Below are 25956 nucleotides of genomic sequence, written 5' to 3'. Positions count from 1 at the left end.
ACTTTAAATGAATTAACTGTTAAGTATGTGAATTATATTTGAACAGATCTGTTATTTTTTTAAGTCTCTATACCTTACTGATGGCAGTATCAATTGACATAACCACTTTGGGAAAAAATACAGAAATGGTTTGTAAATTTGTATGCATAGTTGGAGTTCTTTTAAAAATTCCAGATTCCTGGCCTTACTTCAGTCAAGTCTTTGCTCAAATATTATCACCTTAGAGAGGTTTTTCTAAAAATCTACCTATCTAAAATAGCCCACCCATACTCCCCAGTTAGTTCATTTACCAGATCTCCTTTACTTTTATTCATATTCCTTACTGGTGCCTACAACTGTTATATTATTAAGTAAATGCATATATGTACATATATATACACACAAACACATATATTTTTTTTCTCCCAAGAGAACGTAGCAGAATATGAACTTTATCTAGATCATCATGTCTCCAATGTCTACTATAGTCCTTGCAAAGAACAGGCTCTCAATAAATATATTTTGAATGAATGAACACATGTTAAAGAAGGGAGACAATAATATAAATATAAATACAAAAAAATCTAGAAAGGAATTGACTCCCAAGTTTACATACCACTGGAGAAAAGAACTCCTCCTTTGAGAGTGGGAAGGACTATCATAAGAGGCCAAAAGAGAGAAGAGTAGGGATTAGGTGGGATTCCTTAGAGATATTGTGCTGAAAAGCCCTTGCTTTTCTTCTCAAGTCAGAAGTCTCTTTTCCACAAGACTTGGGTTCTCAAAGGCAGTGTACCAACCAATAACTTCATAAAGCCTTCAGAGAAAAGAGGAGTGAATGGGTAAAAGACAGGGACTTCAAGAGTCTAAAGAATAAAGTGATCATTTAGGTTGGAAAATCACTTGTTAAAGTTTTAACTGACATAAGGTGTCTCTTATTTTGCTACAGAAAAACAAATTTTCATAGACAATCACATGTTCTTCCTGAGCTATTTTGCAACAGAAGGTGGTTCTAGCACATTCATTCAATGAACAATACAAAGTTCTTAAACTGTAATATTCAATTACAAAACACAAATAGGAAAGAAAGTATTTGTTGTAATGGATTCTGTTTACCTGACTTAATCTACCCTATTACTCTATAAACAATATAACAATATAAGCTCTTCTAATGTCAGAAAACTGATATATATCTGTATCTATTTTTTAAAATATTTTGAACTCCTTTAGCATATCTAAATTGTAACAATGCATAGTCTGTTTTTCTGACAATACTGCAAGTGTCCCGGAATTCAAATCTAGCCCCTTGCTTACCAAGGAAGACAGAAGGAAGAACAATAATTACATTTGAAGGATGGAGAAAACAAATATGCCCTATGAAATATTACGATTTCCAGTAACTGAAATATTCTCATTCCTTTGAGAATAATAAGAGGCAGTTCAGTTAATACTTAAAAACAATTCAGAGAAAACAGCCATTCCAAAGGTAGATCTTGAAATACTAGGGGTACATTTCCTTACCTACTAGTGACACCAAGTTACTATAGTTCTCCAACATCACATCTCTATACAAATCCCTTTGAGCAGAGTCCAGGCATTCCCACTCTTCCTGAGAGAAGTCAATGGCAACATCCCTGAACATCACTGATCTCTGAAACAACAAATATAATACTAGTTGTGTAAATAAAGAAAATATTTTTTCAATGATGGGGAAACGATGAGGTACTCTCTGCAAAGGAGGTAAAAAATGGCAGAAAGCCACTAACATAAACGAGACACTAAAGACATCAATTCTTCTGAAGTGCCAACATGTTCCTTTTTATTCCTGTTGCTACAGATAATTCCTGCATATAGAACATCTCATTATACAGATAAGTCTAGAAATTAAATAAAGATGTGGGGCGCCTTGGTGGCTAAGTCAGTTAAGCGTCAGACTTTGGCTCAGGTCATGATCTCACGGTTCCTGGGTTCGAGCCCCGCGTCGGGCTCTGTGCTGACTGCCAGCTCAGACCCTGGAGCCTGCTTCGTATTCTGTGTCTCCCTCTCTCTCTGACCCTCTCCTGCTCACGCTGTCTCTCTCTCTTAGAAATAAATAAAACAAATAAATGTATTTAAAATAAATAAATAAAGCTGTAAAGTTGCACTTAGAAGAAATAGCACACATAGGCAACCTGTTCAATACTCTATCATTCATTCTTCTTTAATTACACTTGTATCTTGTATATCATACATTCTCAACAAATTCAAGTTTCTCTTTCATATTCTCTAAGAAATAAGAAAAATAACTGGGGAACTTTTTTGTAAACTCTCATAAAATCTGTTTCTTATAAATATTTTATAGAATTAAAGAATTTATTGAAAACTCAATTCATAATTATATCAGGATATTACATCATAAGCATTTTCCTTCTTACCAATAATTTAGTATATATTTCAACAGGCTGCAAAACAGCTCAATATGATATACATCTGACTTACTAAGTGTGCATTATTTGAACATTTATCTTACAAAATAATATAATAAGCATTTCTTTTGGGAGTTTATAATTTGTCAACAACTTTTGCATGTGAATGATCTTTCCTTTTTTTTTATATTTTTTTTAACATTTATTTATTGTTGAGAAACAGAGACAAAGCATGAGCAGGGAAGGGGAGGGAGAAGGGGACCCACAGAATGTGAAACAGGCTCCAGGCTATGAGCTGTCAGCACAGAGCCCGATGCAGGGCTCAAACACCACAAACTGTGAGATCATGACCTGAGCTGATATTGGACACTTAAATGACTGCGCCACCCAGGCGCCCCGTGAATGATCTTTCTTGTTACTACTTATCACTTATAAATACACCTTTTCCTTGTTCTAAGCAACAGAAAGGTAGAAAAGATCATCTAAACTTATATGTACAAGATTAACACATAACTGACTCTCAAAGTTATCCATATTATTGCTTTATGTCAATTATGGATTACCAGGGAAGATCCCTGATCTCTTTCAGGCTCTAATCATGTTCCTAATCAATCTTAAAAGCTCAAAAAGTGTAAGCACTGAGGCCACTCAAAACTAATGATCTTGTCTAACCAGGAAACTTACATATAAAGAGAAGTTCAAAGTTTTCTCATGTGTGGTACAATTAACAACCTTCTCTATCTTATAAAATCAGGGAATCTGCTTTTGTTAAATCTGCTTTTTTGTTAAATCTTCTAGCCAAAGATGCTCCAAGTATTTTTGAATAATTATGTGAATATAGGTTGATTAGAAAGACAAACTAGGCAAACATCCTCAACACTTATAAGAATGGAATACTGGGGAGCACATTCCTGAGTGGGGTCCGTTAGAAAGGACATTTCAGAAATAAGGAATTCAAATATGCACATACTCTGTAAAAAAGTGACTACTTAAAGAGAGCACAAAAAAACACCAATTTACCTGAGCCATGATTTTTAGCACTCCAAGAAATGATCAATCCTCCTCTGGATTCCTATCTTAGAAAAGCAGAGAGTCTGCAAAAGGCAGAGCTGGAGAGAAGAAAACCGAACCATGAGACCATGCTTTCTGCAAAGTTCCAATGAGTAAGGTAGAATTATCTTTGTTGCTCTTTTCTTCCTTTCTCTTGCTTCTATCACCAAAAGATACTAAGTGGGAGACATACAGGTGGTGGTTGTTACTCTGATCAAACTTAATACTCTCTGTATACAAAAAGATAATATTTACAACAACCTCTCTACCATTTCTGAAAAAAATTATAATGACACATTTATATACTTTATGCCAAAAAGAGATAATGACCAACAGTTATACACATTAAAAGGTACAATTAAATGCTTATGCCTACAACTACTTAAAATGAACAAATTAGACTTCTAAGATGATGATATTCAACCATGCACATTTTTAAGTTCTATTTTTTTTAATTCCAGTATAGTTAATACACAGTGTTATTATTACTTTCAGGTGTACAATATACTGATTAAACAACTCTATACTAATTACTCAGTGCTCATCATGGTAAGTGTACTCTTAATCCCCTTCACCTATTTCATACATAACCCCACATGAACATCCCTCTGGTAACCATCAGTTTGTTTCTACAGTTGAGAGCCTGTTTCTTGGTTTGTCTCTTTTTTCCTTTCTTTGTTTGCTTTCTTAGACTTCACATCAGTGAAATTATACAGTATTTGTCTTCCTCTAATTTCATTTAGCATTATACTCTTTAGATCCATTCATGTTGCTGTAAATGGCAATAGTTCATTCTTTCTTATGACTGGGTAATATTCCATCGTGTGTGTATGTATGTATATATACATGTATGTATGTACACATGTATATGTATCTATGTATATATGTGGGTGTATATACACACACATGTATATCACCTCTTTATCCACTCATCTATCAATGAACTCTTGGGCTATAATTTGGATAGTTTGTATTACTGCAATAAACATAGGGGTGCATATATCTTTTTAAATTAGCATTCTCATATTCTTTGGGTAATTATCAAAAGTGCAATTACTGGATAATATGGTAATATTTTGGCTATTGTAAATAATGCTGCTACAAACATAGGGATGTATGTATCTCCTTGAATTAGTGTTTTGGTATTCTTTGGGTAAATACTGGTTGTGTAATTGCTAGATCATAGGGTAGTTCTATTCATAACTTTCTGAAGACCCTCCATACTGTTTCCCAGAGTGGCTACACCAGTTTGCATTCCCACCAACTGTGCTCCAGGGTTCCTTTTTCTCCATATCATTGCCAATACTTGTTGTTTCTTGTGTTTTTTAATTTAGCCATTCTAACAGGTGTGAGGTAATATCTCATTGTGGTTTTAACTTGCATTTCCCTGATGATGAGTGATACAGGGCCTCTCTTTATGTCTGTTGGCCATCTGTATGTCTTCCTTGAAAAAAATGTCTGTTCATGTCTTCTGCCTATTTTTTAATTGGATTATTGGGGTCTTTTATTGATCTGTATAACTTTTTAATACATTTTTGGAGACTACCCCTTTATCAGATATATCATTTGCAAATATCTTGTCCCATTCTTCTTTTTTTTAATCTTCCCCCATTCAATATGCCATCTTTTAGTTTTGTTGAGTGTTTCTTTTGCTGCACAAAAGCTTTTTATTTTGAAGTAATCCCAATAGTTTTTGTTGTTGTTGTTGTTGTTTCCTCTGCCTCAAGAGACATTATCCAGAAAAGTGTTGCTATGGCTGATGTCAGACTAATTACTGTCTGTGTTTTCTTCTAGGATTTTTATGGTTTCAGATCTCACCTTTAGACTCTTAATTGATTTTTTAAAAATTTTTGTGCATGGTGTAAGACAGTGATCCAGTTTCATTCTTTTGTATGTAGCTGTTTGGTTTTCAAACACCATTTGTTGAAGAGACTTCTTCCATTGCATATTCTTGCCTCCTCTGTGAAAGACTAATTGACCATATAATCGTGGGTTTATGCCTGAGCCCTCTACTCTGTTCCATCGATCTGTTTTTGTGCCAGTACCACACTATATTGATTACTACCACTTTGTAGTATGCCTTGAAATCTGGAATTGTGATACCTCCAGCTTTGTTCTTCTTCCTCAAGACTGCTTTGGCTAATGGAGGGCTTCTGTGGTTTCATATGAATTTTAGGATTATCTGCTCTAGTTCTGTGAAAAATGCTGTTGGTATTTTGACATAGATTGCATTAAATCTGTAGACTGCTTTGGTGGTAGGGACATCTTAACAATATTTGTTCTTCCAATCCATGAGCATGGAATATCTTTACATTTGTGTTGTCTTAAATTTCTTTCTTTTTTTAGCAGTTTCAATTTCTTTAATCTTTTATCTATTTTAAAGTTTACAGAATGCAGATCTGTCACCTCCTTGGTTAGGTTTATTCCTAAGTACTTTATTCTTTTTGGTGCAACTGTAAATGGGATTCTTTTCTATTCTTTGTTTATTTTGAGAAAGTGAGCACGTGAGCTAGTGAGGGACAGAGAGAGAGAGAGAGAGAGAGAGAGAGAGAGAGACAGACAGAGACAGAGAATCCAAGGAGGTTCTGCACTATCAACATGGAGACTGAGGTAGGGGCCAAAACCCATGAATTGTGAGATCATGACCTGAGCCGAAATCAAGAGTCGGATGCTTGGCTGACTGAGCCACCCAGGTGCCCCCTCCCCAGGATTGATCTCTTAACTTTTCTTTCTGCTGTTTTGTTTAATGTTCATTTATTTTTGAGAGAGAGAGGGAGGGAGGGGTAAAGAGAGAGGGATACAGAGTATCTGAAGCAGGCTCTGTGCTGACAGCAGAGAGCCTGATGCAGAGCTTGAACCCACAAATCATGAGTTCATGACTTGAGCCAAAGTCAGACTCTTAATTGACTGAGCCACCCACATGCCCTTTGTTGTGCTGTTTAAATGCAATGGATTTCTGTATATTGATTTTGTATCCTGTGAACTTAGTGAATTAATTTATCAGTTCTAGCAGTTTTTTGGTGGAGTCTTTTGAGTTTTAAATATATAATATGATGTCATCTGCAAATAGTGAAAGATTTACTGCTTCCTTACTGATTTAGATGTCTTTTATTTCTTTTTATTGTCTGATTACTATGGCTAGGCCTTTTAGTACTATGTTGAATAAAAGTGGTAAGAGTGAGGGCACCTGGGTGGCTCAGTAGGTTAAGCATCTGACTCTTGATTTCAGCTCAGGTCATGATCTCGTGGTTCATGAGATCGAGCCCTTTAGGCTGTGCACTGACAGCATGGAGGCTGCTTGGGATTCTCTCTCTCCCCCTCTCTCTGCCTCTTCCCCATGCACCTGCACTCTCTCTCATAATGGATAAACATATAAAACAAAACAAAACAAAACATCATGAGACTGGAAATTTTTGTCTTATTCCTGGTCTTAGGGTTTCCCAGTTTTTCCCATTGAGTATGATGTTAAGTATGGGTTTTTCATAGATGGCCTTTATTATCTTGAGAACTGTTCTCTCTAAAACTACTTTGTTGAGGGCTTTTATCATGAATGGATATACTCTGTCAAGTGCTTTTTCTGCATTTACTGAAATGCATGAAATGATCATATGGCTTTATCCTTTCTCTTGTTGATGTGATGTAAGACACTGATTAACAACCTTTGCATCTCAGGAATAAATCCCACCTGATTAAGGTGAATGATTTTTTTAAAGTATTGTTGGATGCAGTTTGCTAGTACTGTGTTCAAGAATTTTACATCTATGTTCAACAGAGATATTGGCCTGTATTTCTCTTTTTTACTGGTATCTTTATTTGGTTTTAGTCTCAGGGTAATGCTGGCCTCATAGGTAATGAGGAAGTTTTCCTTTATCTTCTGTTTTTTGGAATAGTTTGAGAAGAAATGGTATTAACTCTTTAATAAATGTTTGGGAGAATTCACCTGTGAAGCCATCTGGTCCTGGAATTCTGTCTGCTGTAAGTTTTTTTGATTACTGACTCAATTTCATTGCTAGTAACCAGGCTATTCAAATTTTCTATTTTTCCTGATTCAATTTTGGTAGTTTATATGTTTCTAGAAATTCCCCAATTTCTTCTAGGTTGTCCAATTTGTTGTCATATAATTTTTCATAATATTCTCTTATAACCCTTTGTATTTCTGTGGTGTCAGTTATTTCTCCTCCTTTATTTCTAATTTTATTTAGATTCCTCTCTCTTTGTCTTTTGTGATTAGTCTGCCTAAATGTTTATTAATTTTGTTGATCTTTTCAAAGAATTGGCTTCTGGCTTCATTAATCTATTTCTTTTTCAAGTTTCTATTTCATTTATTTATGCTCTAATCTTTATTATTTCCTTCCCTCTACCGGTTTGGGGTTTTGTTTGTTCTTTTTCTAGCTGCTTTAGGTGTAAGTGTAAGTTGTTTATTTAAGATTTTTTTGCTCTTTGAGATAGGCCTGTATTGCTATAAACTTCCTCCTTAGAACAGCTTTTGCTGTATCCCAAAGATTTTGGATCATTGGGTCTTCATTTTCATTTGTCTCCATGTATTTTTTTTATTTCCTCTTTGATTTCTTACTTGACCCATTCGTTGCTTAGTAGCACATTATTTAACCTCCATGTATTTTGTGTTCTTTCCAGATTTTTTTTTTTGCGGTTGATCTAGCTTAATAACATTGTGTCTGGGAAAGTCACGTGATATGACTTCAATCTTTTGAATTTGTTGAAACTTTTTTTTTTTAACGTTTATTCATTTTTGAGAGACAGAGAAAGACAGAGCATGAGTAGGATAGGGGCAGAGAGAGGCAGACATAGAATCTGAAGAAGGATCCAGGCTCTGAGCTATCAGCACAGAGCCCAACAGAGGGCTCAGACTCACCGACGGTGAATCATGACCTGAGCTGAAGTTGGACACTTCACCAACTCAGCCACGCAGACACCACTGTTGAGACTTGTTTTATTGCCTAATATGTGATCTATTCTGGAGAACGTTCATGTGCACTTGAATAGAATGTGTATTCTGCTGTTCTAGGATAGAATGTTCTGAATATATCATTTGATCCATCTGGTCTAATACATCTTTCAAAGCCATGGTTTACTTATTGATTTTCTTTTGGATGATTTGTCTATTGATGTAAATGGAATGGTAAAGTCTCCTATTATTACTCCTATTACTATCAATTACTTCCTTCCTTTATGTTTGTTATTGGATCCTTTATGTTTGTTATTAGATGCTTTATATATTTAGGTGCTTCATGTTTGGTGCATGAGTATTTACAATTGGTATATATTCTTGTTGAGTTGTTCTTTTTATCATTAGATAATGTGCTTTGTCTCCTGTTACAGTCTTTGTTATTTTAATGTCTATTTTGTCTGATATAAGTATTCCTACCCCAACATTCTTTTCACTTCCATTTACATGACAACTGCTTTTCTATATGCTCACTTTCAATCTGCATGTGTCTTTAGATCTGAAACGAGTCTCCTGTATGCAACATATAGATGGGTCTTGGTTTTTATCCATTCTGTCATGCTACGCCTTTTGATTGTTGCGTTTAGACCACATACATTCAAAGTAATTACTGATAAGTGTGTCCCTATTGTCATTTTGTTACTTGTTTAATGGCTGTTTTTGTAGGTCTTCTCTATTCCTTTCTTCTCTCATCAGGTTTCTTTAGTGATATACTTAGATTCCTCCCTCTTTATTTTTTGCATATCTATTACTGGTTTTCTATTTGGGTTATAATTAAGTTTGTGTATAACATCTTCTGCATATAGTGGTCTATATTAAGTTGATAGTTGTTTAAGTTTGAACCCATTCTTTACTACTCCTTCTCTCTGCATTTTAGGTATATGGTGTCATACTTTACATCCGTTTCTTTTGTGAATCCCTTGACTGATTTTTATAGATATACTAAATTTTACTGCTTTTGTTCTTTCTACTTTCCTATTCCCACTTATGGTCTTTCCTTTCCACTCAAAGAGTCTCCTTTAACGTTCTATGTAGGGCAGGTTTAGTGGTCATGAATTTCTTTTACTTTTTTTCTGAGAAACTCTTTAACTCTTCTTCTATTCTGAATGATAGTTCTGCCAGAGTATTCTTAACTGTAGGGTTTTCTTTCAGCACTCTATGTATATCATGGCATTCCCTTCTAGCCTGCAAAGCTTCTGCTGAAAAATAAACTGATGGCCTTATGGGTTTTTTCCCTTGTATGTAACCGTTTTGTTTTCTCTTGCTGCTTTTAGAATTTTCTCTTTATCACTACTTTTTGTCATTTGAATTACTATGTGTCTTGGTGTGGACCTCCCTGTGCTGATTTTGTTGGCGGTTCTCTGTGTCTCCTGGATCTGGATTTGTTTCCTTTCCCAAATTTGGGAAGTTTCTGCTATTATTTCTTCAAATACACTTTCTGCCTCCTTTGCTCTCTCTTCTCCTTCTGGGATCCTTATAAAGTGAATGTGATTATACTTGATGGTTTCACTCAGTTCTCTAAGACTATTCTCATTTTTAAAATTATTTTTCCTCTCTCTTATTCAGCTTGATTACTTTCCACTACTCTGCCCTCCTTTGTTTTTTTCTGCTTTCTCTAGCCTACTACTAATTCCATCTAATGTATATTAAATTTCAGTTATTGAGTTCTTCATCTGATTGGCTTTTTATGTTTTCTTTGTTAAGTGTCTCACAAGGTCCTCCACTCTTTTCTCAAGTGCAGTGAGTATCTTTATGACCTTTACTTTAAATTCTCTATCAGGTATATATTACTTATCTCCATTTTATTTAGGTCTCCTGCTTTGATTCTGTTGTTCTTCCATTTGGGACACATTTCCCTGTCTCTTCATTTTGTCTGTTTCTGTGTTTTAGGAAAGCCAGCTATACCTCCTGATCTTAAAAGTAGTTCCTTATGGGGGCACCTGGGTGGCTCAGTCGGTTAAATGTCCAACTTCAGCTCAGGCCATGATCTCACGGTTTGTGAGCTCAAGCCCCGCGCTGGGCTCTGTGCTGACAACTGAGAGCCTGGAGCTTACTTCATATTCTGTGTTTCATTCTCTTCCTCCCCCTCCCCCACTTGTGCTCTGTCTCTCAAAAATAAATAAATGTAAAAAATGTTTTTTATTTTAAAAGAAAGTAGTGCCTTATGAAGAAGAGGTCCTACAGTGCCTTGCAGTGCAATGTCCCCTGTTCACCAGAGCCTGGCACTTCAGGAGTCTTTTATTTATGTTGCATGTGGCCTGGTATTGTGGCTGAGCCACTTCTGCCTTCAGTCCAGTCGTCTGCAATGTCTTCCTATCTATTGTGGACAAATTCTGGTCCCTGTGCTGTTTGTGGGCCAGTCTGGGGCTGCACTGGGCTTAAGCTGAGTCACATTGGGCATTTGCCAGAGATGCAGTAGCACCAAACTGCAGGGTACATTCCATGTTGTCCCCTGAGAAGCTTTCATTGGTGGGCAGGGCCTATAGTCAGACTAGATATCTGCCCCCAGCCCACTAGTGGGGCTGCAGGTGGACTGGTATATGTGGTTATCTTCCCCTCTCCCCCAGGCAGGAGTTACACTGGAGTAACTGCTGGCTCATGTCAGAGCTGCTTGCACACTGCCAACCTTGTGGCACCACTTTTGGAAAAGCTCCAGCCTGGCATACTGGAGGGGCAGGTCCTCAGGAGAATGCAGGTGTTGGGTGCAAGGTATTTTCAAAGTTTGCACAGGTCTGCTGCGGGAAGGGACCTGGGACAGAGGACTGGCTATAAAGGGCAGATCCATAGAAATGTTCAGGGGCAGGGCCACTGTTAGCAAATTTTATAGCAAATACTGGTGCTGTACTGGCTCTCATAGGTATCTGTGTGTCTAGGCTGGGTGGTGAGGGAGGAAAACTGGTGCCTGCCAGCCTTTTTGTTCTTGGAGATGTCTCCCAATGATCCCTGCCTCTCCAGCACAAACTCTGAGATTAGTAAACAAATCCCCTATCACATCCTAGGCATTTTTAAACTACTGCTTCTATGCTGTGTCTCTGTGGGACTGTATGTTGTGCTGTCTCTTTAAGAGCAGGGACTCAGTTTCCTCTCACCCTCCCAGCTCTCCCAGAGCCAAGCCCAGTGATTTTTAAAGTTCTAGGTGTTGGGGCGCCTGGGTGGCTCAGTTGGTGACTTTGGCTCAGGTCATGATCTCACAGTTCATGGATTTGAGCCCCATGTTGGGCTCTGTGCTGACAGGTAGCTCAGAGCCTTGGAGCTTGTTTCAGATTCTGTATCTCCCTCTCTCTCTGACCCTCCGCTGCTCATGCTGTCTGTCTCTCAGAAATAATAAAATACTGAGAATAAAAAAAAGTTCTAGGTGTTAAGCTCCACTGTTTCCAAGAACTTATGAAATTTAGCCACTATGATTTTTAAAGTTTTGGGTTTTTTCAGAGAGAGAAAGAGAGAGCATGCGCACATGCATGCAAGTGGGGGAGGGGCAGAGAGAGAAGGAGACAGAATCCCAAGCAGGCTCCACACTAACAGCAAAATCATGACCTGCGCCAAAGTTGGATGCTTAACCAACTGACTGAGCCACCCAGGTGCCCTAGCCCTTCTGATCATTCAAAGTCAAATGTTAAGGGGATTCATGTCCCTGTGTGGGAGGTGCTTGGTGTGAGGGTCTCTTTTTTTCCCTGCTGCAGTGTCCTTCCCTCTTACAGTCCCATATATCTACTTAGCTCCCAATTGCCTCTCTACCCTCCTACCCTCAACAATATGGCCTATTCTCTCCGTTTAGCTGTAGAGAGTCTGTTCTGCCAGTCTTCAGGTCCTTTTGTGTATTATTTACACCGATGTGGGTATTATCTACTAGTATCTGTGGGAGGAGGTAAGCTTAGGGTCCTCTGACTTTAGCATCTTCCCCAGAAGTCTTCAACTAAGTAATGTTGACATCTTTTATTTACATTTGACATTTTGAAATAAGCACTCTACATGTGTGTGTGTGTGTGTGTGTGCGTGTATGTGTGTGTGATATGTTCATGTGTGTGTATAGAATCAATAAAATTCACTATCTACGAATGCAAGCTTCTACAAGTAGGTAATACTGGTAAGGAAAATATCACAAGTGGTGTTGCCATCAGTGCTGTGACTTTTTAAGTGTTTAAAAAATCTTGATAAATTTCTGAATAAAACAAAATACAATCATTTCTCGGTCATTCCTGGAAGATCTAGCTAATAGTAAAACCCATGCAATAACAGCAACATAGATGTATGCAACAGTCTGTAAAAATTATGCAAAAATAATGCATTATGTGAGAAGTTCTAGACCCAGTTAATAATAAACATGTTCTTTTCTGTAGCAATGGTCTTCATTTTATAGTTCACAGAAAACTATTTGCTGTGTATTGCAGAACATCTAGATTAAGTTAGCAAACTACAGCCCACCAACTATTTTTGTAAATAAATTTTACGGGAACACATCTACACTCATTTGTTTATAAATTGTCTTTGGCTACTTTCACACTACAGTGGCAGAACTGAGTAACTGCAACAGAGACCATCTGGCCCATAAGGCTTAAAGTATTTACCATCTATCCCTTTTTAGAAAAGTTCTCTATCTTATAATCAAGACCCATGGCTTCAGTCCTTCAAAAGCCAGAGGACTTCACACTCATTTAATTTTAATATTCAAAAGCATCCAGATTTTGTTCTAAAACATTCTCTAAGGAGAACCACTGCCCCTACCAAGAGTCAACGATGTAGGTATCTGATAAACATTTAATTATAAATTCTACTTCTTCCACATGTGGAAAGCTCAATAGAAAATTGTGACCATCTTAACAACCAAAAATACACTGGGGCGCCTGGGTGGCTCAGTCGGGTAAGTGTCTGATTTTGGCTCAGGTCATGATCTCACGGTTCATGGGTTCGAGCCCCACGTCGGGCTCTGTGCCGACAGCCAGCTCAGAGCCTGGAGCCTGTTTCAGATTCTGTATCTCTCTCTCTCTGACCCTCCCCTGCTCATGCTGTCTCTCTCTCTCAGAAATAAATAAAACATTAAAAATTTTTTAAAAAACAACAAAAAATACATCAGAGAAGAGAAAAATTATAACTTCAGCACAAAGCTAAAGAAACAACGAAACTTAAGTAACTAACTGTAAAAGTGCCAAGCACTTTTTAAGATATATATATATATATAAGGGAGCTCCTGTCCCCAGCAGGGATAAACTAAATTGTAATTACCTTAAAGGTCAATAGTCCAACCACTCCAATGAATAATGTCAAGATAAGGAAAAAAATCAAATTCCAACTATATGCTCTTTATAAGAAATGTACTTTAAGTATAAAGACATAAATGAGTTGGAAGTAAAATTGTGGAGGAAGATATACCATATAAATACTAAGCATAAGAAAACCTACATACCTGTATTAATATAAGACAACAGACACATGAAAAGATGCTCAAATCACTGATCATCAGGGAAATACAAATCAAAACCACAATGAGATATCACCTCACATCTGTCAGAATGGCTAAAATCAACAAGTACTGGTGAGTATGTGGTGAAAGGGGAACCCTGTGCACTGTTGGTGGGAATGCAAACTGGTGCAGCCACTGTGGAAAATACTATAGAGAGTCCTCAAAAAGTTAAAAATTGGACCACCCTAGGATCCAGCAATTGCACTACTAGGTATTTATCCAAAGAATACAAAAATACAAATTTGAAAAAAAAAAATATACTAATTCAAAAGGATATACGCACCCTGATGTTTATAGTAGCACTATCAACAATAGCCAAATTGTAGACACAGCCCAAGTATCCACTAACCGATAATGAATGGATAAAGAGGATGTAGTGTGTGTGTGGGTTTACACACACAATGGAATATTACTCAGCCATAAAAAGAATGAAATCTTGTAATCGCAACAACATAGATGGAGCTAGAGGGTCCAAGAAAGACAAATACCATAAGATTTCACTACATGTAGAATTTAAGAAACAAAACAAATAAACAAAGGGGGACAAGAAGAGGCAGGCAAACCAAGAAACAGACTCTTAACTATAGAGAACAAACCAGAGGTGAGGTGGATGGGAGGATTGGTAACACAGGTGATGGAGATTAAGGAATGCACTTGCTGAGATGAGCATTGGGTCTTGTATGGAAGTGCAGAATCACTATACTGTACACCTGAAAGTAATATTACACTGTATCTTAACTAACTGGAATTTAAATAAAAACTTAAAAAAAGAGAGAAAAGTAAAATGGTGGAGGAAGATATACCATACAAATAGTAAGCATAGGAAAGCCTGTGTAGCTGTATTAACATAAGAGAAAACAAAGATCAAGACAAAGAGTATATAAACCAAAAAGAGGACAAATTCATTAAGAAGACAGAAATCCTAAAGGTGTACAGATTTAATAAAGCATCAAAATATATGAAGCAAAAACTAACTAAAGGAAGAAATGGACAGATCCACAATCAGTTTTGGAAATTTTAGTATCTTTCTCTCAGTAACTAATAGAACAAGTCAGTAAACAATATAGAGGATTTATATATACTATCAAGACCTTGACAAAATTGATACCACACTCACTGTCAAAAGGGGAGCTGAAAATAGTTGAGCTGGTAGTTATAAGAAAAGCTAAGATACAAGCCAAAATGAAAGTAACAGTAAAGCTTTTAATTACTTACTAGTCACTTAGTAAAGAAAGCACCCAAAGAAAGCACTGGCTCTCCCACTGTTCTATTTTCCCCCATGGAACATTTGACCCTCTGTAGGGGTCAAATGGATTAGCACGGATGCAGGGAATCATTTCACTACCAATGGAGTACCAGACAAAAGGCTTCTGCCATTTCAGGGACCAGGACCAGAGAATTCAAAAGGAACCAAATCACAGTCTCCCATAGGCCAAAGATTAACAATCGGAGTATGAAAAAGAACAATAATTGCTATGGAGTGAAACATGTCAAATATAATTAAATCCACAAATTCATAATAATAATTCTTTTACAGTTTATTTGTTTATTTTGAAAAAGAGAGAGAGAGAATACGAGTGGTGGGGAGCCGAGAGAGGGAAGGAGAGAGAATCCCAAGCAGGCTCTGCACTGTCAGCATGGAGCCTGATGCAGGGCTTGAACACAGGAATCATGATCATGATCTGAGCCAAAATGAACAGTCAAACGCTTAACTGACTGAGCCACCCAGGTGCCCCATATAATAATAATTTAAATGGAAAACATAGGATGAACTTTCAAAGATGTTGAAAAAATGAGAAATATCAAGCTTTTATCCTAATTTTTTTTACATAAGTTATACTTCAGAGTAACCAAGACACTGATGAGAGGATCCCTTTACAGAAGTATTTTAGCTAATAATTGCAGAAGAAAAAATAGAATTACAGTATCATTTTACAACTCTTGATAAAATAATAAATTCTAAGAAAAACCAATCAATGGCTACTAATATCACATAAAGGAAAACAACCAAATGTTATGCACCATGTCACAGACATATGCACCATTATGTATAAAGGATTAGTGCAAAGCAAACAAGCAAAACCACAAAAAAAACTTGATCATGCCTCTAGAATTAAATACTAGTTTAGAAGAAATACAGGAACATGTTGAATCACACAACACATAAGTAACCAACAAAATCCAGAATATGGGTAACTTTATAAGAAAACTCTGTTACTAGGACAAACTGCAAGAAAAGAGAAAGAAAGATTAAGAAACATATCACACTATTGCACTAAACAGACTAAACAGGCATTGTTTGGATCTTAATTCTAATACATATTTATGGACAATGGGAGAAATCTGAATACTGACTGGCTATTTCACAGCATTAAGAAAGTATCAAGGGGAGGCGCCTGGGTGGCTTAGTCAGTTAAGCGTCCGACTTTCGCTTAGGTCATGATCTCGTGGTTCGTGGGTTCGAGCCCCGCGTCAGGCCCTGTGCTGACTGCCAGCTCGGAGCCTGGAGCCTGTTTCAGTCTGTGACTCCCTCTCTCTCTGACCCTCCCCTGCTCACGCTGTCTCTCTCTCTCTCCTAGAAGTAAATAAAACATTAAAAAAATTTAAAAAAAAAAGAAAGTATCAAGGATTTTTTTTTTAACTAGTGATGATACTGTGGTTATATTCTTTAAATAAAAAGTTCTTATCTTTTAGAAACATATATTAAAATATTTGTGGATGAAACTGCATATCTGTAATTTACTTCAAAATAATTCCTTTTTGTGGCGCCTGGGTGGCTCAGTCGGTTAAGTGTCCAACTTTGGCTCAGGTCATGATCTCATGGTTCGTGGGTTTGAGCCCTGCATCAGGCTCTGTGCTGAGAGCCATCTCAGAGCCTGAAGCCTGTTTCAGATTCTGTATCTCCCTCTCTCTCTCTGACCCTCCCCTGCTCATGTTCTCTCTCTTTCTCTCTCTCTCTCTCTCAGAAATAAATAAAACATCAAAAAAATAATTCCTTTTTTTGTGGGGAGAGGGATCTAGAGATGAAGCATGATTAGCTATAAACTGATACTTGTTGAAGCTCAGTGGTGGGTAGAGTACATGGAGATGCATTACACCATACTTTTTACCTTCACACATGTTTGAAATTTTCTATAACAAGAAGTTAAAAAAAAACCTTGATGGATAGATTCCAAATATGAACCAAGATTCATTCTAAAGGAGGTTTTTGGAGTAACTTTTCTTTCTCATTTCTTTTTGTATTTTCTAAGTCAAACCAACAAACAGGTACTACCTTGATATCAGAAAACAAGGAAATAACATGATATAGTAAAAAAAAAAAAAAAAAAAAGGACATACAATAGTTAAAAAACATCTCAATAAATTCTGAGAAAAAAGTACAAAGATAAACTAAGATTTTTTTAACTGAGGTAATGAAGAAAAAGATGGGGAAGGGGAAAAATAAGGAAATGTTTCCATTTTATTATTACTCAAGAGGTAATTTCAGGTATAATCTATGTCAAAAACATCAAAATAAACTAAAAGTAGGCCACTTCTAGAAATTTGAAAGATAAACCTTTACAAATAGAAATCATATAATCTGTTATTGATTGCTATATTATATAATGGCAAAATATTGGGGCAAAAACCAAATGCCCACTCAGAAGACTGGGTGAATAGGGGCACCTGGTGGCTCACTTGGTTAAGTGTCCAACATCAGCTAAGGTCACAGTCTCACAGTTTGTGGGTTCAAGACCTGCATCGGGCTCTGTGTTGACAGCTCAGAGACTGGAGACTGCTATAGATTCTGTGTCTCCCTCTCTCTCTGCCCCTCCCCCAGTCGTGCCTTCTTTTTGTCTCTCAAAAATGAATAAATGTTTAAAAAATTTTTAATAAAAATTTAAAAAAAAGAACATTGGGTGAATAAACTATTATAGCCGCACAAAAGAATAGATAATTATAAAATAGAATAATAAAGATCTCTCTAGGCTGCTAAAAATGATCTCCAGAATACATTAAACATGTGAGAAAGAAAAAGGTGTAGTGTAGTATACATACAATACTCCTTTTAATTAAATACATATACATTCAAACACATACACATAAATATGTACCATTTAAAAGAAAAATAGAAGAATAAACCAGAGAGAAGTACAGGTAGTTATCTATAGAAGGAAACAGGAAACAGGGTGGAGGGGACAGGAATGGACACCAGACTTCTCTGAATTCACCTTGTTCTGTAGTTTTGATTTTGGAAATATGTAAATATCTTATATAATTTTAAAATAAAATTAAATCAAAGTGGGGGGGGATCACTAAAAGTATAAGGCAAGATGAAACAAATGAGCCTAATTGTAGGGTAGGTTATATCCTATTGAACTCCAAGAAGTCTTGATCGTTTTTCTGTATTCAGATGGTTAGTAAAAATATTGGCATTGTTAGTTTGAAACTCCCTCCCCCAATCCAAAAGAAGGCAGAAAAGGAAAAGAGAATAAGGAACAGATGGGACAAGATAATGGATCTGACCCAAACAACATCAATAACCACACTAAATATAAATGGTATAAGTACTTTAATTATAAGACAGAAATTGTCAAACTGGATAAAAACTGAATACAGCCAACAAGAAATGTCCTCTAATACCAGAACACAAACAGGTTAAAAAAATAAAAGGATAGGGGTGCCTGGGTGGCTCAGTCGGTTAAGCGTCCAACTTTGGCTCAGGTCATGATCTCACAGTTCATGGGTTTGAGCCTTGCATCAGGCTCTGTGCTGACAGCTCAGAGCCTGGAGCCTGTCTTCAGATTCTGTGTCACCCTCTCTCTCTGACCCTTCCCTGCTCTGTCTCTCAAAAATAAATAAAAAACATTCAAAAAAATTTTTTACATAAAAGGATAGAAATAGAAATAAATAAAAAGAAATAAAAAAATAAAAACACAAATAAAAAGAAAGCTGGAGTGGCAACATTAAATATCAGACAAAGTAGGGGCACCTGGGTGGTTCAGTCAGTTAAGCTTCCAACTTCAGCTCAGGTCATGAGCTCGCAGTCCATGGGTTCGAGGCCTGCATCGGGCTCTGTGCTGACAGCTCAGAGCCGGGAGTCTGTTTCAGATTCTGTGTCTGCCTCTCTCTCTCTGCCCCTCCCCAGCTCGTGCTCTGTCTCTCTCTGTCTCAAAAATAAATAAAACGGAAAAAAAAATTTTTTTTAACGTATCAGAAAAAGTAGACGCTCAGAGCAACAACACTACCAGGAATAAAGAAGACCATTTCATAAGGATAAAGGGATCCATTCATCATTAGGACATATTACCTAAAACTTCTATGTATCTAATAACAGAGTTTCAAAATACATGAAACACAAACTCATAGAAACTACAAGGAGAAAGAAATAAATCCAAGACAGAAAATCAGTAAAGTTACAGTGTATTTAAGCAATACTATCAACCTACCTTACCTAGCTGACATTTATGAAACACTCCACCCAACAACAGCAGAAGAGTCTTTCCAAGTGCACACCAAACATTTACTAAGACAGACAACACATTTTGGGTCACAAAACCAATCTTAATGAATTTTAAAGGATTCAAGTCATACACTGTATTTCTCTAATGGAATGAAATTAAAAATCAGTAACAAAAAGATTTCTGGAAGCCTCATAATACCCAAAAACTAACATATTTCTAAATAACCCATTAGTCACAGAAGAAATCAAAAGGCAAATTAGACAGGAGTTTGAACTGAAGGCAGATTAAATAAGATTGGCAAGTGGTAACTTTTGAGCTGGGCCTATAGATGGTTCATTATACATTTGTGTATGTTTGAAAATTAACAAACAGAAAAAGTTTAAAAAAAACCAGAATGCTGTGTCAGAAATAACACAATATTATCTCTTTTCAAAATATATGAATATCAAATCTATACTTCCTCAATTTAACCACCATTGGGAAGTATCTATCACAATTAACTGCACATATTCCCTGCTCCCAATCTACAGAAAATTGCCTTGCCACCTCCATCATTTGAGAAAGCTTAACTAGGAAATTTTAAAAGGAAAAACACTTCTACATCTTGAAAAAATAAAAGCATTTCGGGAAACTAAGAGGAAACATCTACTCACCTTGGACTTTGCTTCTGAATGTATAACAGCCATCTTTTCCTCTTCTGGACTCTACTCTCAGGAAAAGAAAAAGGAATCATGAGATACTTAGCCTTTCTTAGGATATACTCTAAATCAAACTACACTCTCTTATCCACCCACCCGCAATTTACCCCTCATTTAACGTGGAGGAAAATCAGAAGAAGACTAGAACTTTCTGTATCAGAAAGAAGGTCCAAGATCACAGCGGTCTTGGGCTAAAATTTATTTCTGGATTCAAAACTGTCCACTGGAGATAGAGTGAAGTGTTACAGGCTCTAACGTGTATGACTGGCTCCTTTAGTACATTCTCTAGAAGTACTCCCATTTCTGGAACTCCATTGCATTTCCAAATGGCCTGTTTTGAAGGTGCTATCTGCTGTGGCTTAGAAATAACTCACAGTCTTCATTCAAAGGCTCAAACTTCTGACTTCCTTACTTCCTGTCATTCTTCTACATTCAATATCCTCAAAGTTATAAGGTGAGAGGACACCTGGAAGCCACAGGGAACCTACATCTACAATCCCACTGTGAACTAAGGATGAATACAGAAATGAAGCAATATAGGCCATGTGTGAATGGGAGGTGGCGGGGTGGGGGCAGGGGATCACTGAGGTCAGAAGAGAAAGAAGTCAAGTTCTTTAAGGAAAAGCCACAAGGGACTCATGATACAAAGGCAGACAGCCTCTGAATGAACCCCAAAAATGCAAAAACCCAAATTTATCTCTGTACCTCACTAAACTCCCATAAGGTCATAGGCTATAAAATTTATAAACGACTAGACAAAGTCACACACGATCACGCGGCCAGAGTCACAATTGCCAAATTAATGTTATATCCTCAGACCACCTTTTGTCTTAAAATCTAATCATACAGAGCATACACACACTCAAGCACATCCAAGCACCCTACGAGGGATACCCATGGCCCCAAACACCCTTTCACAGCATCACTTTTACTCTCTTCACAGTCATGAAAAGCGGCACACTCGGTCACACACTCACACTTATGGCATACACTTCAGACAGAAAAACACAACCAAGCACCAGGTCAAGGAAAACAAGTGGTCACAAACACCGCTGTCACAGTAACACTCTCGTAAAACCTTAAAGCCACAAGCAAACCCCAGTAATACACAAAATACACATCGCATACATAACCTCAAAGTGACCCAAGTCCATCCAAACACCCTGTCACAATAGCCTTGTAGCACAGCTCAAAGTCACAAATCCCCAGTCCCACAAGAGGTATACACACAATCACACTGTCACACGGCATATTCCCCGTCAGGGAAGCACGCGGTCACAAATACACTGTCACAGCAGCATTACTCAGAGTCGCAACTCGCACTCACGCAAACGCTTATACACAAAACCACAACCGCACACGTCCATTTGCCCATACGAGTACCAGGCACAAAACAGCAGGAGACCGCCACACACGCAATTCCACTGACGCTTCCGCCCCGGCATGCCGTACATCCTCACCTCAACAGAAGGTGCTGTTCAGGATCCAGGATCTGGCGCCTGGGGTCCAAGCCCCGATTTCGGGTTCGCCCGCCCAACGGGAGCCGGGCCAAGTTCCTCCACCGGACGCTGCCCTCCCCACGCGAGGCCCTCAGATCGCGCGAACAAACGGAAATGAAGCCGCATTGGGGACGTGGTGGCTCTGGGAAATGTAGTCCAACACTAGGAAGCCTGCGGCTGGCCGGCCGGGACGCTAGGAGGCCCAGTCTACTAATCCTCCGCTCGGTTCGTGGATTCCGCGGCCGGGATCCGCTAGCCAGAAGGCCGCGCCGCGCGTGTTTATGGGAGTCCCCGCCTGAGCTCAATGCGCAGGCGTGGGGCGCGCACTGCCCGAGTGATCGCGGTGAGAGACTGCTAGGGTGTGCAGCGGTCCAGGGTTTTACGAGATTAGGAGAAGGCGGGACTCTCAGCGGGACTAGCTGGCCAGGCCCTTCGGGAGGGGGGGTGGCGTGTGTGTGTGTGTGTCCACGCGAGACGCAGCGGGGCAGACTGGGCTGCTCGGTGTATGGTTGTATGCTTGTTGCTTTTGGGGGAGGTGGTTCGTGCTTGAAGCTGCATGGTAATGACATTTTCTAATTGTGGGATTGGCTGACAGAAGAAGGGATCTCTGCTGTTACGGTTCGTTTTTGTCCATAATTGAGAGTGGTTGCTGACTTAACGATGATGATTTTGTTTTATGCAAATGTGCTTTTCTCCTGCCTTTATTTCACAGTGTCTGTAGGACTCGCAGAAGAGAGTGTGTGTGACTGAAAAAAATGATGGATGGTCAAGTTATTTCTTTCTTGAACACTAATTTTATCTGGTAAAAAAAAAAAGTTATCAATTTATCTGAAAAATAAGCCAGACATCTTTCTGTTGGATCAAATATACGTGTTATGAGGAAGGACGCAAAACCAAGAGTTTTGTTTACAAGAAACATGATTTCAAAGCCAGTCCTAAGGTAACTGCTTTTTCCTCTAGCACAGTCCCACAAAGTTGGCACCTATTCTTTTCTTTTCTTTTTTTTTTTTTTTAATATTTTTATTTATTTCTAGGAGAGAGAGAGACAGCGTGAGCAGGGGAGGGTCAGAGAGAGAGGGAGTCACAGACTGAAACGGGCTCCAGGCTCTGAGCTGGCAGTCAGCACAGAGCCCGACGCGGGGCTCGAACCCACGAACCGCGAGATCATGACCTAAGCGAAAGTCGGACACTTAACCGACTAAGTCACCCAGGCGCCCCACCTATTCTTTTCTAATATTATGGTGACATTATTGGGTAAGGTTGAGAGGCCATGGACTAATAAAATAATAACTTTATACATAAAAAGAGTTTACTGTGGTTCACGGAGAGAGAGGAACTTAAAGCTGTATGTTTTTTGGGGTTTTTTTGGTAAGCCTGAACTTGTCTCATGGCTTTTTTTTTTTTTAATAATGACAAAAGTTTGAACTTCTAGCACAGAGTGGGGTAGAAGTGTAAATGCACCACTCCTCCAGGTGGGGGTGGGGGAGCAATAAAACTTCCTCTTTCAGGACCCTTTACTAAACACTTTGATCTCTTCCCAGTAATGTGACTGGAGTAGCAAGTTTGGTTCTCAGGATTGTTGAGTTAATGAACCTGTGTGCAGTAATCCACTATAAATGTGAACTAAAGATGGTCAAATTGTACTGAGTTAGAGTACGGCAAAGTGTCAGAGTGGAGCAAGAATTTTATCAGATTATACATGAGAGGAAGTATATTGGGTTTTTGTTTAGAAGTAACATTCTGATTTCCAGTATGTGTTGATTTTCAAGCCATATTTGTTTGATTCTTGGTTCTCTTTCAGCTTTTGAATAGTTGTGATGGCTGCTTTAAAGAAAAAGGAGACTGGGGCGCCTGAGTGGCTTAGTCGGTTAAGCGTCCGACTTTCGCTTAGGTCATGATCTCGCAGTTCGTGGGTTCGAGCCCCGCGTCGGGCTCTGTGCTGACTGCCAGCCTGGAGCCTGTTTCAGTCTGTGACTCCCTCTCTCTCTGACCCTCCCCTGCTCACGCTCTCTCTCTCTCTCCTAGAAATAAATAAAACATTAAAAAAAGAAAAAGGAGGCTATTGTTTACAAGTGAAAAAAAAAAGGAATTGTTAAACTGAGATTTATAGATTCCATGTGGATGGGGTTTGTTGTATTTTAAACTTGTGATATTTTGTATGGGTGGATATGGTGATTTTTTTTTTTTTTGAAAACGTATAGACAGTTTTAGGAGATTCAGAGAGTTACTTCAACTCAAAGATTGAGACCATTACAAAAACAGTCTGCAGGAGCTGAGGAAGACTTTTTTTTTTTAAGCATATCATTTGATATACTTAATATAAAAAGTAGTATATATTTTTATGGAGGTATACACACCAAACTCCTATATCACTAGTAGCCTTTGGAGTGAGAAGAGAGGACTTATGCTAAGGAGGGGGTAATGTTAAAAGGGACTTTAAGCATCACTGATAATCTCTCCTTCATTTACTTTACAATGAAAACACACTACTCATGTGTTGAATTTTAATTTTAAAATTCAAAAGAAAATGGAAACTTTGAGGATTTTGGAGCAAGAAAGTGAGCCAAGGAAACTAAACTCTGTGAAAACAAACAAAATCCAGAAAGACATGTCCCTTAGGAAGACTGCAGAGAGAAAGGAGTACTTAGGCAATTTTTCATAGGCCTCAGATATCTTGTAATACCTGGCATTTTCAGGTTTATATCCTTAGGACCCATTCTGACCTTATAGACCTTTAAGGATTAGTTATCTCTTTACCCTAGCAATTGGATTCTGCCCTATGGCAGTGGCTGCCCATGAACAGCAATGATAAGTATGTTTTCTTTTCTGGCACTGGATCATTTTATTTGAGAGTCTTCGCTGATGTTGGGAAATGATTTTGACCTTCTTTTAACAGATTGGGTTTCATACTAATACGTATGAGTCAGGCATTTAATCAGTGATCCCAAAAAAGTATTTGAAGCACTTTAGTATTTTTAAAATTATTCTTCCCTAAGTTTTTAATTTGAAAAATGTAAAGCTACAGGAAAACTAAAAGAATAGTAGAATGATGTACACTGTATATATATATAATATATATATATATCCTTTACCTAGATTCACCAGTTTTTAACATTTTGCACCATTTGTTTAATCTCTGTCTACATATATTTACATATTTTAGGGTATTGCTCAACATTTACGACTAAGTTGTAGATGTTATATGCTTCATCACTAAATAATTTAACATGCATCTCTAAGTACAAGGCTATTGTTAGATAACCTCAATATCATGAATATACATGAATATACGTGGGTAGCTCAGTCGGTTAACTGCACGACTTTGGCTCAGGTTATGATCTCATGGATTATGGGTTAGAGCCCCTAGAGCTCCGTGTTGGGCTTTGTGCTGACAGCTCAGAGCATGAAGCTGTTTCAGATTCTGTGTCTCCCTCTTTCTCTTCCCCTCTACCTCTCACTCTCTTTCTCTCTCTCTCAAAAATAAACAAACGTTTAAACATTTTTTAATTATTTGGAATGTTTATATATTTTTTTAATTTTTAACATTTATTTATTTTTGAGAGAGCATGAGCAAGAGGGGGCAAAGAGAGAACGAGATGCAGAATCTGAAGCAGGCTCCAGGCTTTGAGCTGTCAGCACAGAGCCTGAGGTGGGGCTTGAACTCACGAACCATGAGATCATAATCTGAGCCAAAGTTGAACACTTAACCAACGGGGCAGCCTCGGCACCCCTGGGATGTTTATGTTTCAATCATATGTGTCCAATGTATCTTCTAGTTTATAGCTTGGGGTTTTTAAAAAAAATTTTTAATGTCTTATTTATTTCTGAGAGAGAGAGAGAGAGAGACAGCGTGAGCAAGGGAGGGTCAGAGAGAGGGAGATACAGAATCTGAAACAGGTTTCAGGTTCTGAGCTGTCAGCACAGAGCCTGACGCGGGGCTTAAACCAATGAACTGTAAGATCATGACCTGAGCCAAAGTCAGATACTTAACCGAATGAGCCACCCAGGCGCCCCTGTTTTTTTTCATTATTTAGTGAGCTTTTAATAAATAGAAGTACTCTCTTTTGGGGCCTGGGTGGCTCAGTCAGGTAAGTGGCTGAGTCTTAACTTTGGCTGAGGTCATGATCTCATGGTTGTGAGATCAAGCCCCGCATCTGGCTCCACGCTGGGCATTCTCTCTCCCTCTGCCCTTACCTGCTCACGTGCATGTGTACTCTGTCTCAAAAAAAATTTTTTTTAATTAAAACTACTCTGTTTAAATGTCCAATTTACTTAATTTTTCTTTATGGCTTGTAATTTTTTGTGTTTGGTTAAATAAACTCTTCTTTGGGGGGTGGTTAAGCCTTGAACTTCACCTCAGGTCATGATCCCCTACTTCATAAGTTCAAGCCCTGTGTTGGGCTCTGTGCTGACTGACAGTTTAGAGCCTGGAGCCTGCTTTGGATTCTGTGTCTCCCCTC

The 25956-nt window shown here is 38.0% G+C and overlaps 2 protein-coding genes across 2 annotated transcripts in view; both read right to left on the bottom strand.

Annotated features, from left to right (window-relative positions):
- The window catches only part of LOC120243537 (zinc finger protein 850-like), a 165158-nt gene that overhangs the window by 22090 nt on the left and 117112 nt on the right, over positions 1-25956 (bottom strand).
- Positions 637-21632, bottom strand: LOC120243536 (zinc finger protein 420-like). Its single transcript, XM_039249738.1, has 4 exons — positions 21458-21632; positions 19953-20003; positions 1498-1627; positions 637-793 (listed from the first exon to the last, which is right to left on the bottom strand). The coding sequence occupies exons 2-4, from the start codon at positions 19983-19985 to the stop codon at positions 726-728; spliced, it is 231 nt and encodes a 76-aa protein (XP_039105669.1). The 5' UTR covers positions 19986-20003; positions 21458-21632; the 3' UTR covers positions 637-725.

The sequence above is a fragment of the Hyaena hyaena genome, unplaced genomic scaffold (genome assembly GCF_003009895.1).
Source record: "Hyaena hyaena isolate Hyena2069 unplaced genomic scaffold, ASM300989v1 scaffold_345, whole genome shotgun sequence".
Classification (NCBI taxonomy): Eukaryota; Metazoa; Chordata; class Mammalia; order Carnivora; family Hyaenidae; genus Hyaena; species Hyaena hyaena.
This window is presented reverse-complemented; position numbering and strand designations above follow the sequence as displayed.